The 16,149-nt window shown below is 34.1% G+C and overlaps 1 protein-coding gene across 5 annotated transcripts in view; it reads left to right on the forward strand.

Annotated features, from left to right (window-relative positions):
- CEP128 (centrosomal protein 128) overlaps positions 1-16,149 on the forward strand; it is a 340,375-nt gene that overhangs the window by 13,430 nt on the left and 310,796 nt on the right. For 4 of the 5 annotated variants that reach the window (XM_033109699.1, XM_033109695.1, XM_033109696.1 and 1 more), the window contains 4 exons: positions 110-196; positions 11,653-11,779; positions 12,842-12,960; positions 15,628-15,719. In XM_033109699.1, coding sequence (XP_032965590.1) covers positions 110-196; positions 11,653-11,779; positions 12,842-12,960; positions 15,628-15,719 — 425 coding nt within the window. The remainder of the gene's footprint in view (positions 1-109; positions 197-11,652; positions 11,780-12,841; positions 12,961-15,627; positions 15,720-16,149) is intronic. The other variant, XM_033109698.1, reaches the window with a different exon arrangement.

Here is a 16,149-nt window from a genome sequence, read left to right on the forward strand (position 1 = left end):
ATGCATTGTACCTTTTACAAACATTTGATTTAGCTTTTAACATACTACTAAGATTGATTGGGAGAAATACTGTTTGGAGCACTTAATAAAGTCCATTTTCTTTCTCAAGGACACCAGTCGGAACCTGCGACAGGTAGACCAGATGCTTGGACAGTATCGAGACTATAGTAACGGACAGGCGGGTGTTATAGAACACGTAAGAATGTCTACATGTTTATGTTTTCTCTTACCCGCCTTTTTGGAAATGCAGCATTGAGGAATAGGGTTGTGAGATAAAGGAGATAACTAGTGTGAACAGCTTTTAGATTGCTTGACTATTTTGTAGTTTAAATTTAGGTTAGCTTCTCAGATGGATTGCCAGCGAGCTTGTATGGATTAGATTGTGTTGAATTTGAAAGCTTTAAGTCAGAGGGCTAAGAATTCAGGACATGAATTCATCTGAGACTTACTAAATTTGGGCCACAGCTACCCCTCATGTGGAGTAAAGAACTTTAATTATAAAGTAATAGATGCTCATGGTTTAAATAAATACTAAAACTCCTGCCCTGTTTCCCGAAAATAAGACCTAGCCAGACAATCAGCTCTAATGTGTCTTTTGGAACAAAAGTTAATGTAAGAACGGGTCTTATATAAGACCCGGTCTTATAATAAAATAAGACCGTATTTTATATTAATTTTTGCTCCAAAAGACACATTAGAGCTTATTGTCTGGCTAGGTCTTATTTTCGGGGAAACACGGTATCTCATAGCTCTTCTGAGCCCCACTCCAAAGAGGTAACAATTTTGATAGTTTCTTGTATATCTTTCTAAATATTTTCTCTGCATGTATAAGCATACATGTGATTGCTTTAAAAACTGGAATCATACATAATATTATGCAACTTTTTAAATTTAGTAATGTATATCATTTTCCATATGACACATACGTCATTCTTTTGAAGAGTTATATAATATTCCACAGTATAGATGTATCTAGTTTTTTGTTTGTTTGTTTGTTTGTTTGTTTTTTTGGTTGTTGTTGTAAGTAATGCAGCAATGACCATTATGGTATACTTATTTTTGTGTAATAATGTGTGATTCCTGGGAGCGGAGTTGCTGGGTTAAAGGATATGCATACTTACAAATTTGCTAGATATTTCAAAATTGCCCTTTCAAGGATGTGCCAGTTTATACTTACTTCGCATGGGATGTAAGAAGGAAACGTATCCCAGAATTCTGAAATAAAATGAACATTTTTTATTAATATTTTGCTAATTCTATCTCTGTTATTTCCTTCTTTTGAAATTGGTTAATTCATCTGTAAACTCTTAAAAACCCAGTTAAATTTATTGTTTCCAATTGTGAGCATGTACTCTAATAATAAGACTAATATTGTATTTGTACTGTAATGATTGTTTCATATATATCTGCTATACTGAATTGTCACATAACTTCCAAGTTGTAATTGATGATTTGTTATTTTGTTTTTATAAAGCAGAGGTACAATCATCATTATTTGCTTGTAATTGGAAGCTAATTGCTTGTGCACAGGGAAACATATCTTCTTTCATAAAGATTTCTACTATCATTTAGAAAGTAAACTTGGACTTTTTTGTATCTACAAGATTTTTATGACTTATGATGCATTAGACAGATGGAGCTATCGATTTTGTATATTTGGGAAGCTCTGAAATGTAGATTTAATTACCTTTTTAATAATGGGAGTTAATACTTTTTAATTTATTAGTGAAAAATTGAAAACATTAATAGCAAAGAACAATCCTACTTCGTCATGTAGAATATTAGATTCTTACTTATGGTAGCAAATTTCCTTTGAATTGTGCCATTGGGAAATGAAATTTTGTATTAGAGAAACTTCTGTATAGATAAGCATTTAAAACAAAATATGTTCTGTGGCAGTAAGCCTTGTGGTAGACCTTGAGTTGAATAATGCTGAACTCTGGGGGAGTGGTTTTATACATGGGAAGGAAATAAATTCAATAGGTACTTCATTTCCATTTAAGTTGTATGTACATAGACTGCAAAGCCACTCATAAAAAATAGGACATAGGAGAGTGAGAATTGCTTTTTTTTTTTTGGTTTTGACTATTCCTTAGTCTGGTCTAGAATCTCCTCCTTAGTCTCCCCATATTCTTGTTCTGTTAATGTAGTTGGTTCTCAATGATTTTTCCCTCCAGCATACCAGAGGACTATGTCACTCGTTGCCGTATGTTACACTCACTTGATAGAGCAGTGATCTTCACCCTGCCACCTGTAAGATGTGCAATTCAGAAAGAGTATTTCTCACAAGTGGTGCTGATGGGCTCCTCAATGAAAATTGCTTTCTTAGCATTAAAATATTTACAGCTGTGGGATATATCATCCCTAAAAATCAGTATATGTAGTGTGCCAATTATCATGTGATTTATCTGAATCTTTATATTCTTTAAATTCTTTCAGTACATGGCAATACTATCCATTTTTAATTCTCTTTTAATCGGTGTATGTTCTATTTAGGGAGGAACGCTGGGGATTGATTGATTTTTTTCTTTTTGAGACTATGCTGCAACTCATACAAGTCTTTTTTCTGTGGAACCTACCTTTTTTTTTTACATCCTGTAACAGCTTAACCCATTTTAACCAGTATTCAACTGTTTATTTATTTTTTGGGAGAGTTGATTTTATTGGGGTTTAATTTTGTGAACATAATTTGCCAACGGGTGAGGGGGGAATATAAATATTTGAGGCAATGTTTTCCTTCCAAGATGATTATTCAACATAAAAAGTTAATACCTCTGCAGTGGAAATATGGACTCCAGCTGATGAGGCGAGACTAGTTAATGTTGGGTATAAAAGAAAAACACAGTTCCCTTGATTCAAATCAGCTGATTCATTCATTTTTTTAAGGTAAAGATTGGTTAAAATATAGTAATATCAAATTAAACCTTAGAGGCTTGCGTTAATAGGTCATTTTCTTCTAATTAAGTACTCTGATTAAAAATTCCCTTTGGGAGTAATCGGGTTACCACCTGGCACATAAACTTTGGAACAATTTGAATGTTAAATAATAAAGTCCAGGTTTTTTTTCTATTCAGTGGGTTTCAGTGGTCAAATATACTTAGTGACACCTCAGAAGGATAATGTTAATTGGTTTAGAGCCAGACACAAGCCACGTGTAATACCTCAAAGCTGAAGGTATTGGTCTCTTTCTCTGTGGCTGAGTTTTACTAATTGTCTTGAAGGTGAGAATTGGTCGTAGTCCTTTAATAACTTTGACCGTAAGTACTAAGAGTCGATGGATAAGAAATTATAATCAAACAAAGTCTGTTGAGACCTTCTTTTTGTAAATATATTTCAGATCTTAGGAATTAGGTTCTTAGAACTTTACGTTTAAATTTATGTTTAAATTTTTATTACCAAGTATCTCATAAAACTACTGGACAGGAGAATAATTTTGACAGGATTTTGCTTTGAGGGTAGTGGATACATTTAGAGTTTTTGAGTCAGACTTCAAGTTGAAGGCTGATTTTTTAATTAGACACCGCTCCGTGACTTTGGGAAAGTTATAAACCTTTTTGAACTATGGTGTCATCATATAATAAATGAACATAATCATGTAACCCTCATTATAACATTTATTGCAGTGGTCACACTGTTTTAGACACTTGTTAAACATGTTCTTGTTATTTCCTTAATCCATCCAACAATTCCTCTACCCTCAAGCATTTGCTATGTTCTTAATATAGTATTTGGTATATTCTAGGCACTCAGTACATGTTCCTTTCCTTTCCTTGAATACATTGGCCTAACTTCAGTTTCATGAGTGGATCACCGTGACTATAAACAACATGAGACATCACAACATTCACAGTGATATGTGTATCTGATTATTTTGCTATCAAAGTATGTGCTAAATTAGACAGCATACATAGTACTGCTCTTTCTTCCTCTTATGTTTATGAGTCAATTGTCTGTTCACCCAAAATGCAATAATGTAGTATTAAGAGCGCCTTTCATTTTTCCATGAGTGCTCATTTATTGACATGAAGAATAGTATGTGGAAATATTTTTTACAATTCTTTTAAAATTGTAGTTAAAATGCCTATGATGCATGACTTTAACTATATGGGATTTCATTCAAAAATAAAATAGTCACATGAATAAAAATGATACCGTTTGAAAGGGAATTTTTAAATTTCAGGAATATTATCATGAGCTTATGTTCCTATAAATCAGCATATGAAGAGAGGATAGACATAGCAGCCAGAGCTAAAGATGTTTTGGTAAAAGCAGCCATTTAAAAAATACATTTTAGCAACAGGTGGTGGGACCAGAAAAGTGTACAAACCATAAATTTGTACTCTTGTTTAATTTTGTTTGTAAAACTCCTGTCTCCTTCCTTCTCCTCTGCCTCATCTTCCTTCTTATTTTAATAGTAGAAAATAGACTGTAAGGAATCAAAACAGAGCTGATAAAATTAACTCTACAACCAATCTATTTTGCAGTCTGTGCCAGACTGCATCTTGTAGAGAAACAGGCAATGAAGGAAAGGCAAGCATAAAGCACTTAACAAAGTTCCTATGGATGACAGACAGTAATATCTTGGACAAAATTTTTAAAGTGACTTCTTTTCTGCCTCCAGTTTTGACCTGGATTTTGGCAAGCTGACCCCTAACATTTGTAAATCTAAGTAGTTCAATTTTTTTTTTATGTTAACATGATAGATATAACTAAACTTACAATATAAACCATCTCCATGGTCACCAGTGCTATATACATTGTGAATGTTTGCTAAATCGTGACTCCATAGTGTCAGGTGAAAACAAAACAAATGGCTAGACAAAATATTTAAATGATTTCAGTTTGTGCTCAACAATACAGCTAAGTGCAGTTATCTATACGTGACCAAATTTGCATGTGTTTTTGTATAATCTGCGTTAGGGAATATATTTTCTTACTATGAAAATAAGGAACAATTTGGAGTAAGAAAGTCTCTGAAGAAGCTGAACGGGTTCTCTAAATGGTTTCCATATTTCAAGCCTACTTTACATTGCAGCAGTTAGTTTTTCCCAAGGTTGTTGCTGGCTTTTTTTTTTTTTTTTAAGTTGTGGTTTTCATTTGTGTGGAAGCTAATTATTTGAATATGTGGTAGCTACTATATTTATGTGTGAGTATTCACTGTTTCTAGTTTATTTGTATTATTGTGGAATAATGGTAGATATCTTTTACGAACTATCTAGTGACTGTGTTTAGTGTGATTTTTTTCTCTTTCTCAATGAGTTTATTCAAGGATAGGATTAGTTTTGTTGAGACTGAATTTGTAAGATATAATGCTTATTAGTGAAACAGTTACTGACCAAGAAAGTTCATGCATGTGATTTTTTTTCTTTCCATTTCTCATCTTGTGATATTGAAGCCGAATTTTATTGAATGACTTATTTCTTAGGCATTTCTGATACTGTTTGTGGAGTTAGTGCTTACTTTCCTGGCTTTTACTATTGCATGGAAACCTTACCTTCCTAGAGACTGGTCAAGAAACTTGCTGTTACGAATTTTGGAAAGTCAATCGTTTTTACTTAAAAAAAAAAGAACCAACCGAAACCAAAAAACCAGAGTTCCGATCCCAGGTGAGATGGAGTTAGCATACCCTTGCCCTGAATAGCTATACAATTTCTACCGAATGCATGGAGCAGTGACTTGAGGACTCTGAAAAGTAAATGCAGCGGTCCTTGTTTTCAGTGCATGAATTTCATTACCCCCATTTGGGCAGCTAACACCAGTGCCCAAACAGCAGAATGTAAATTTCAGTTAACGCAGTATCTTAACTATGAGTAACTGCATAAAATATAAACGTTGCTGCTATAATAGCTCTTCTATCCACACATTACTGTGAAAATAACAGAGTACTGCTTTTGAATTCTGTTGCTGATTGGTCACAGACAGTGAAAATACATAGTTGTGTTACCACCTTGTCTCCCAATGATAAAACTGCATGCTAGTTTACAAAAATTTAAAAAAGGAATTGGTCAACCAAGACGAAGGTATAGCAAAGAAATGAAAAGTGGTATGCTGGAAGTGAAATTTGAATCATATTATGGAGGAGTGAAGTTACAGAAGAAATAGGTGATAGTGGGAATATTGACACTGCTGCCATTCAACAGTCTCTCTGTCTCTCTGTCTCTCTCTCTCTCTCTCTCTATATATATAGATAGATATATGTATATCTATCTATATATATATAGATATATCTATCTATCTATATCTATCTATCTATATCTATCTATCTATCTATCTATCTATCTATCTATCTATCTATCTATCTCTCCAGAGAAATTCAGTGAAGTCATTTTTAGGGAATGACAAACTCCTCTAAAGAGCTTTTCTAGAATAAAACATCCCATTTCTTTATTCCATTTATTTTTTGGTCTTGTATTCATTACCTATAATCATCATAATAAAAGCAACTCTTTACCAAACAAACTAGTCTTTACTAAGTATTGTTCTAAATATTTTGCATGTATTGTCTTATTTCATCCTCAAAATAAAACATATGGGAAAGTTATCTGATACAGTGTGGAAGATGTGGACAGGAAGAGTCAGAAGCAGAAGTGAAAGTAGTATGTATAGTTGAGGAAAGCATTGCCATGCTTTTCTTTGGTTCTCTGAATCGTATTGTTTTTAAGGATCACATCTCTTATTTGAAGTACCCATTGCTGCCTGGATGATCTCCTTTCTTCGATTTGGTTTGCAGTGTAATCTGTCCTTTTGAGTTATATACTTTAAAAAAAAAAATTCATTGAACTTGACTTCTATTGCGTCTCTAATCAGAGATTTTCAAATAGATACATCTCAGGTCTTTCAGAGATTTTTACAAGAATTTTATAATTTAGTATTTTTATTTTAATGTTAATCTAAAAGCTTATATAGTTTTAAAAAATGTCTCTTACCAAGTAGTGTCCAAAATCGAGTTGCTTCCCTAGCATTCTCTAGTGGTGACCAATGACTCTTTTTCTCCTTGAGTATAATTAACTCACAAATTGATGCATGTTTGAAATGTTTTAATTCATTTCAGTTCATATTTTTATTGATGTTCAAGTATTTTATATTTGGCTAAAGGGAGCCTACACAACTTGATTTCTAAGTTTACAGCATGTCTGGACAATTTGGATAACTATCTTATAAACAACTATTGTCATTCAGTTTCAGTGCTCAAGTTTCATCTGTATTCATACTGGTACATAGTAGTTATGCTTCAAATGAACGGAGGAAACAGAACAGACCTAATATGTAAATGATGCATTTATGTCAAGTCATGGTGAAAATATGCCATAGCATGTTCTGTGATGCTGGTTTTTACGGTATTTCAGATGTGAGAAAGAGGGGCAATGGAATCATGACTTGGTATGTGGTGAGGTAGTCATGCGTGCGAGATGTAAGACTGCACCATTGGAGTGGGTACCCCAGTCTTGTGTGGAGCATTGATTTAGTTTCAGCACAATAACTACTAAATTAATGTTAAATTGAGTTTTGTTAGTGTTCTGTTTTCATTTAATTTTAAGTTTGGCTTGCATTTGCACTTGTTAGGAGTTACAATCCTAAAGACTTTAAAACAACTTTTGTTATTTTTACCTCTTTCCTCTTTACCTCTTTGTTTTTGTGTTTAGGAGTGATTAAATTGATTTTGTACATTATGATTAGATTTTGCGCAGTGTCTGTTGTGCCACTGCTATTTTAAGGGTTCATTTTTAGTTTTGTATCTTAGGTGGAGGAGCTGTTTTTGCCATATTTATAGGAGTAATTAAGCAAATCTTTGTTCCACTTATTCACTTTTTACATTTCATTATTTGGTCTTTATATATCAGCCTGTTTATCTGTTCAATCAATGGCTTATGATATATTGTTTTAAAAGTTTAAAATGAAGTTGCCAAATAGTTTGTCTAACTTTTTATCGTATTTTTAAAATGATTCATTTTCAACATCTTTTATTCCGCCTAGATTTTGAATCACTTCTCTCATTCTGCATTATTTTTCATATGTCCTATGGTGGCTTTTTTCCCTTTTTTTTGTTAGCTGGGAGAGAGAGGAAATTAATTTTATTCATCAGGTTTTAGTTATAGCCCAGGATTTGTTAGTAAATAAACCTACATAAAAAGGATGCTGGTAAGCTCTGCTTCTGGTATCGGTAGATAAGATTATTTTGGATTAGCTCTCCTACTCTGAACAACTAGAAAGGCAGACAAAAAAAAAAAAAGTGAAAAATAATATGATCCCTTCAGAGAGCTTCCACGGCACTGAAGAATTTCATAGTAAAAATCTGGCAAAAATGGGAGTTCAGAAGGATGAGTCCTGCATTTGGTACTCTTTTTCTCCCTCAAGGCAGTAGCTGATTTCAAAAGCGGTGCCTTAGAAGCAGCTAAGGATCAGAGCTATCGATAAACTCAAGAAGCCAGGGATCAGTTTGGGGAATGTAATCAATAATGTTGTAAAGATTTTGTAGGGTATCTGATGTCTTCAGGTGTACTTGTCTTATTAGGGAGACCACCTCGGGGACGGTGTAGATGCCTGATCACTGCACTGTACACCTGAAGCTGAAGCTGAACAATAATAAATGTCAACTATAATTTTATATATATTTATATATATACATATATATATATATAATTACAAGAAGTAGAGTACAGCATTAGGAACAGAGACAGTGGAAATGTAATGGCTGTATACAATGTCAGAAGGGTAGTAGATTGGGGGAGGGGGGTAATTACTTTGTGAGGGCTATAAATGATAAATGTCTAACTAGTACATTGTTTGGTACACCTGAAACTAATAATAATTATAAAAAAAGAGGCTAGGGAGATTGAGACTGGAGTTCAGGAACCCTCTAGCTTTCAATTGAGGCTCCGAAGGGTGATAGCCTAGGAGAAATGGTGAATTGAAAAGTAAAGTGATAAACAGAATAAACCAGCTTTGAATCATCTCAATTCCTAATTGGATTAAGGTGATTTGGGATTCCTAGTGACCCTAGCCTGACTTCCTGCTAGAAGCAAAACTAAGTCTCTACTGAAGGAAGATGTCATCATCCAGAGCTTTAAGTGATCTCCACAATTTTTCATATATAATGTCTATCACCTGATAAAAAAATACCCAGGCATAAGAAAATATAAGAGATGACTGAAAACCAAGGCAACACAGACAATAGAAAGATACATAGGACTGTAAAATAACTATGATTAATGTGTTCAAGAAATTAAAAGATAAGATTGAGATTTTTGACAAAGAATTGGAAACTGTAAAAAAGAACCAAAATTACAGAAACTGAAAAATATAATTAAAACTAATCAATTAATTAAAACCCTAAATAGGTAAACTACATAGCAGTTTTTATACAGTTAAGGAGAGAATTAATGAATTGAAACATAGGTGAACATAAGGTTTCCAAAAAAAATGGAGGAAGGAAAGGATGAACAATAGGAAAAGCATAGAAGACAGATGGTAAAAATCTGTAACAAAGGTAACTGGATTTCCACAAGGAGAGGAGAGAAAGAAGGGGGCAGCAACCGTGCTTGAGGAGATGATGGCTGAGAACGTACACCACAAGAAGATACAAAGCTATCGATTCCACGGTCTGTATGAGTCGAAAATTGGATAACTACAAATAAAACTGTATGTATTCATTTGAGAGTAAAACCATTGAAATTCAAGGAGAAAATCTTTAAAATAGGTGAAGTTAAAAAAAGCGTATTGCCTTAAAAAAACCCACAAAACAAGCAGTTAGAAATGACAGCTGACTTTGCTTCCAAAAGCATGGTGATGTCAGGCTTAGCTTGAAAGATGTGAATAATAAAGATAAACGTGAGAAAAGTTAATAGAGCTGGTTCTGTCACTAACTTGTGTGACCTAAAATCATTTTACATTTTTCATCTTACAGTGTGGATTTGCGTTTTTTAACTTTAACATCATTTAATTTTACCCTGAGCCTTTGTCATAGATTACTGATATACTATTTTGTGTTCACTGTGTAAGACCTCTGTTCTATATAATATGTTAGATATCATTTTATTTTACTTATATATAAATTACTCTCAAAATACAAGTTGGTTCTCCTAAGCCTCATCTGTATGTTTCCCTGGATTGATAGGTTGGTTCCTACAGCTGGTAAACAGACAGGTTGGTGTTGCACGTATCCCAACTTAGGGAAGCAGGGGACAGAGGGCGTAGAAACATTAGCCTTTTTTTTTCAGAAATGAGAGCTATAATAGAGGTAGATTCCTGAAATTCTAACTCTACTTCTTTTAGTCCACTGTATTTTTTTTTTAATTATTTTTTTAGTTAGAGTTGATGTTCAATATTATTTTATATTAGTTTCAGGTGTACAGCATAGTGGTTAGACTTTTATATAATTTATGCAGTGATCTCCCCAGTTAATCTAGCACCCACCGGGTACTATACATAGTTGTTGCAATGTTATTGACTATATTCTCTATACTGTATTTTACATCCCTGTCACTATTTTATAGCTACCAATTTGTATTTCTCGATCCCTTCACGTTTTTCACCCTAATCCAGACTGTCTTCACCTTGGTTCTTCAGAAGAGCTAAATCCAAGCAACCAAAATGAAACAGGATTTGCTCACTTCTGGTTCATATTCAGTTTCATCCATACTTTCCCTTCAACTGAGGCTACTTTCTTGCTGCACAGTTCCCCAAGGAAATTGACTTGTTCTCTCCATATGTAAAGTTGTACTTTTTAATTCGGGCTGAATTTAGGAAACTGTCTTATCAATCATTTTGTTTCGACACCTTTAATGGGTCGAATAATTGCATTGTTTTAACAATATTTCCTAGTCATCCTCGGATGAGCTATCTAGACTTGAAATTTCTCAGCAATTCAAGGTGTGTGGATTTTCCTCAGCTTTACTCCTTGTTCCCTTGAGTTTTAGTTTAATTTTCTTTTCAGGTCTATAGCTTTGTACAGGTCTGGACATTATTTTAGTATTTAATGTGATTTTATTTAATGTAGGTCTTCAGGTCTAAAATGATGTCTTCCTTTATCACCTGGCTTACTCATAATAATCTGAAGAGACATTTGGATAACTGTAATTTCTAGTATGTACTGACAGTCTGACGTCTGACCACATTGTTTCTGGGGATTTGAAATCTTTGAATGAATGAAAGAGATTTCAGGTATAGAGTGGGGCAGTGCACATTGTTTCAAAGCAGCAGTCACTGCTCAGTTTCCTGTTTGTTACAAGTCTGGGGTTTCTGCAGGAATCTGTAGTAGGGATGAAGGCTCTTTTTCAGATGCGTTGCCCTTGTTATGTTTCTAACCCTGGGTGGCACCTCAGTCAGATATTACAGCCTGGTTTTTGTAAGCCCTTAGATAGCAGACATCTCTTACCTTCTGGTAATAGAAAGATGGAATAGGTAGTGAGTGACAGATGCTGTTTAAAACCAGATGTTAGAATTGTTTCTTAAAATACTGATGTTTATTATATTTCCTAACTTTAAACTTAGTTCATAAACTTTATTTATATTTCCTAACATTAAACTTAGTTCTCTGATATAAATTCTCTTTGGGAAACCAGATATTTTAGAAATAACTTTAAAAATGTCTATTCTGTTTGTATTTGGAAGTTATTTAAAGAGAATAAATTTCCATTATATTCTTTAATTTAGTTAAAAGAAAGCTTGGAACAATCAATAGGCCAACTGCGGAGTCAACGTTTATTGAGAAACTCAGGAGGGAGAAGTATTTCTGTTACAAGTCTGAGTGCAAGTGACCTTGATGGTGGTACTGTGACAGGTAAACGCTACAGATGTTCTGAAAACCCTTTTCTGTTTCAAAAATATGTTCCTGAAGTACATATTGAATATACTTAATCTTTGGACAAATACAACCCATACATAAAATTATACAAATAGGACGTTAGAAAATGCAGTCAAGTATTTTGTAGTGAATATTTAAAAATATGTTTAATGGTACTTTATTATGAGTCTGTTACTTTAGTTCTCAGTGTCTGTAGAACACATAGAACTTTCTTTACTTGATAAACCTTGGATTTAATTGACTGCCACCAATCAGAAGAAACATAAAAAACATAAAAAATACTATGTGATATACTTTCTGGATTAGAAGTCTTGTCCTAGTTTCATAGTTTTTTTCAAATAACCGATTATGAACTACCCTATCACACTTGTTAAGAACAGGTGAACTTTATCCTTACTGTGCAGCTAGAGTCCGATGGCTAGATTAAAGGTGAGAACACTTAGTTTGCCTGTAATTAATCTTACTTGTACTTGCCTGCAGCACTGAGGTTCATGTATGATTAGAAAAGACTTAGGATAGAAAAAGATGCAGTGAAGAGAGGTGATAAGATAAAGTGAACATTAGTAGCTCGCATTGTTAATATTGCAATCGATCATGATAATAATGATTAAAAATTGGACACAATCACCTATTCTTCTTTATGTAGTTAGTTTTTATTGATTTTTAAATACCATTCATATTTTAGATTAATTTGCTGTTGAAAAATTCTGTTCTATTGGTATTATTTTAGGGAGTCAAAAAAGTTATTTTTATTTAGCAATGTTTTATATGGGAGAAAATTGTATATTACTTTTTTGAAAAGGATAGCAAATTAGAAATGTTCTATTTCCAACTTATTTCTGTTCATTTTCTCTGTTTTAAGAGCAGGATTGGTGCCAATTTTGTGGACTTTTATGGGCACAGTAAAATACTTGGGAAATAGTCTGGTTAAGGGCACATGTGTATATTCATGTCTGCTATGTTTTTACTGAGTAAAATTGTAGATTGTTTCTTCTCATGCAATGTTTTTATCCTCTTCCTTTTCTTTCATTTGTAAAGAAAGCCAACGTTTTCCACCTACCTCACCTCTCAAGGACTATGGGGATCAACAGGGTAGTAAACGAATTAGATCCAGACCTGGTGTCCGATTTGTTCGGGAAGTTGATGACGTGGGCCAGGTACTTTGTACCATTCTGTAATCTCTATTCCTTACATTTCTATGGAAATGACTGATACTTGAATTTTATGATTGTATTTTAAACCAGGAGTTTCATCATCAGTAACTTTGTAGTGATTTTTTTTTTTAAACCAAGTAAACTATTTTCAGTGTACTAATCACCATCATGGGTTTATTTTTTATTTTGTAATGGAGGATTATATTTTGTAGAACAATTTAAAAGTGAGTTTATTTAGACGTTTTGTTTCCTTGTTCTGGTGGCTCAGTCTTCTGTAAGCCCTGCTAAGTCAGCTACTTTCTAGTTTGCTAAGTTTGGTTTAGTATGAAGAAGGTAGTCTTTGTGTGGTTAACCTATTGGTTGTTCCCTTCGTGTTTTTCTGATTGTTGAATCGTTAATGGAGCCACTTTCTAGTAAGCAAAAAATTCCATACTTTTTCTATATATTCACTGAAGAGTTCAGAAGTATTAGTTGCATAGACATATTTCTTTTTCTGCTTCTTCAAATTTTTTCCACGAGAGCTGGACGCACATTATGTATTTATGATTTTGTTGCCTTAGGTAGCTAAATTAATTGGATAAGGGCTAGGGGATGTTGCTGACTCTGACAGCTTTGTTTTGGTAGTTTTAGAACTAAGGGCTCGAAGTTTATTAGGATACTCATCTGTACCTTCCCCTTGTTACAGCATAAGAGAAAGAGATAACAGAACAAAGCATATCAGAAGCCACTTTGTAGAAAGTTTTCCTTGACTGTGTTGTTTTTTTTTTGGGTAGGTGTAACTTGCTGGCATGAAATGCTTATGCTTGGAAACAGTGATGCGCAAAACCTTGCCTTTTCGTGGAATTTATAATCTAGAGTGGGAGCTAGACATTAATAAGTACATAAATATTTCCAGAATTATGTGCTGAGATGCAGGCTATAATGGAAAGAAGCATAGAGCTGGGGAATGTATATATAGTAGAGGGATCTGCCCTAGTCAGGGAAGGCTTCTCGAAGAATGCTGATTGAGCTGAGATCCAAAAGTTGAGTAAGAGCCATTCAAGGTAGAAGAAAGACCTCGGCAGGAAGGAAGATAGCGTCAATGAGTAGCTCCGCGCAGGCTCTGTGGCTAAAGAAGTACAAAGCACTGAGACCATGCACAGCCATGTAAGAGGGTGACACTCTGTGAGGAGATCACTCTGGCTTTCCTGTAGAAAATGGAGTCGATGCCGGCAAATCAATTAGGCAGATGTTGCTGTGACCTGGGTGTGAGACAGTGCTCGCTTGGATTAAGATGAATGCAGTTGGAGCTAAGAGGGTTAGATTTAAGAGCTATTTGATAGACAGATGAAAGGTGTTGAAGGTCAGATGACTATTTGGGGAGGGTGGAAATGAGAGAAATGGAGGTGTCAAAGATAGTCCTAGGATTCTGGTTTGTAAAATGGGAAAATCATGATGGCAAAACCTAAATGAATGGTCTCTTGTCCATCCACGCTGTCACCTCCACTCCTTTCTGTTTTAATTGCTCTTTCTCTAACTCCATTTTCTTAAGATGACCTTTAGCTCCCTATGCCTGTCTACCTTCCGGAAGCTGTGGTGCAGCATTTGCGGTTTTGTTTACATGTCTGTCTCCCAGGTGAAATTGTGGGCCGCTTGTTTCCCAGCACAGTTGTCGGGAATATGCATTTGTTGAATCCACTTCTTGTTTCTGCAAGTCTATGTAACTTAAAATTTTAGCATACACATACGTATATAGCATAAATATTTACAATTAAAAGTACAATCATATGAATGGAAATCCATGTAATCACCACCTAGGCCAAGAAATAGAGTATTACTATATCCCCCAAACCTCTTTTATGCTCCTTGTGTCCCCAAGGGCTATTAACTATTCTGACTTTTGTTTTTATGTTGCATTTAAAAAAAATTATTTTTACTATTTACATGTTTAGTATTTTCTGCTTTTAAACTTTATATAAATGGAATAATACTGTATGACTTCTTTTGTAACTTGCTTTTTCCATTTGATGTTATGTTTTTGACGTTCAGCCTTACTAATGTGTAAGTAGGTTTGATCATTTCATTTTCACGGCTGTATGATACACCACTGGAGGAATATATCACATTTTATTTATCTCCATTCTTTCTTTAATGGACTTTTGGTTTATTTTCAGTGTTTTGATTATGAACAGTGCTGTTTCAAACATTCTGGTGCGTGGTTCCTAGTGCACGTGGGCTGTATGGGTTGGCACACTATGGCGTACAGCTTACTTAAAAAAAGTTCTATTGTAACACAGACATGCTCATTTGTTTATGGCTACTTTTATGCCATAATGGCAGAGTTGAATAATTGTGAGAGACTGTATAGCCTGAAAACGTGGACTATTTGCTCTTGTTACCCTTTACAGAACAAGTTCACTGACCCCTTTTCTAGTGTATCTACAAAGAGTGGAATTACTGTAATGTAGAGGATGTGATGGTTAATGTTCTATATGGCTTTTTGAAAAATTGCTTTTCTTTTGAAAAAAATATTTTACTTCTTTCAGGTTAGACATTTATTTTATTCTGTCTTCCTCACAATTGTAAAATTTGGGCATTATTTCAAAGAAGTTCTTACTCTTACCTTCAGTGAATCTTTATGAAAGAATTCAGCAGAATCCTAAATGGAGAACTGTGTTTTGACTTTTGTAGCTTCATGATTTTCATCAGTCCCTCCGAGACCTCAGCAGTGGCCAAATTCGCCTTGGAGACGATTTCAACCGGGAGCTTGCCAGAAGAAGCCGGTAAAAGCAGAATATGGTTTTCAGTGGAGGAATGAATTATTAGAAGAATAAACTAGGTTCTGTAATTGACATGTTTACATGAATTTAAAAGACTGTGATGTGTTTTTATACCAATATTTTAAAATTTATTAATAGAACAGTTCAAAACCCTTTGAATTTAGAATGTATCATGCATGACTCAGTGTTAGACAAATCAATTCATATTTTAAAAAACATTTTAACTTATTACAGTGGAATGCAGAGAGATTCATTTTAAGACCTTAGCAAAGAGGTAGATTTACAAATACATTGGAGAGAGAGACAGACACAGAAACCACCTGACTGACAATGGAGCTTTTGAAAAAGGAATAATGTGGCTTTGTCAGTGGACACGAGCCATTGTAGAATCTAATATTTTTAGCTTTCAGTTGAAATCTTCGAAAGCCAGTGG

The sequence above is a fragment of the Rhinolophus ferrumequinum genome, chromosome 6 (genome assembly GCF_004115265.2).
Source record: "Rhinolophus ferrumequinum isolate MPI-CBG mRhiFer1 chromosome 6, mRhiFer1_v1.p, whole genome shotgun sequence".
NCBI lineage: Eukaryota > Metazoa > Chordata > Mammalia > Chiroptera > Rhinolophidae > Rhinolophus > Rhinolophus ferrumequinum.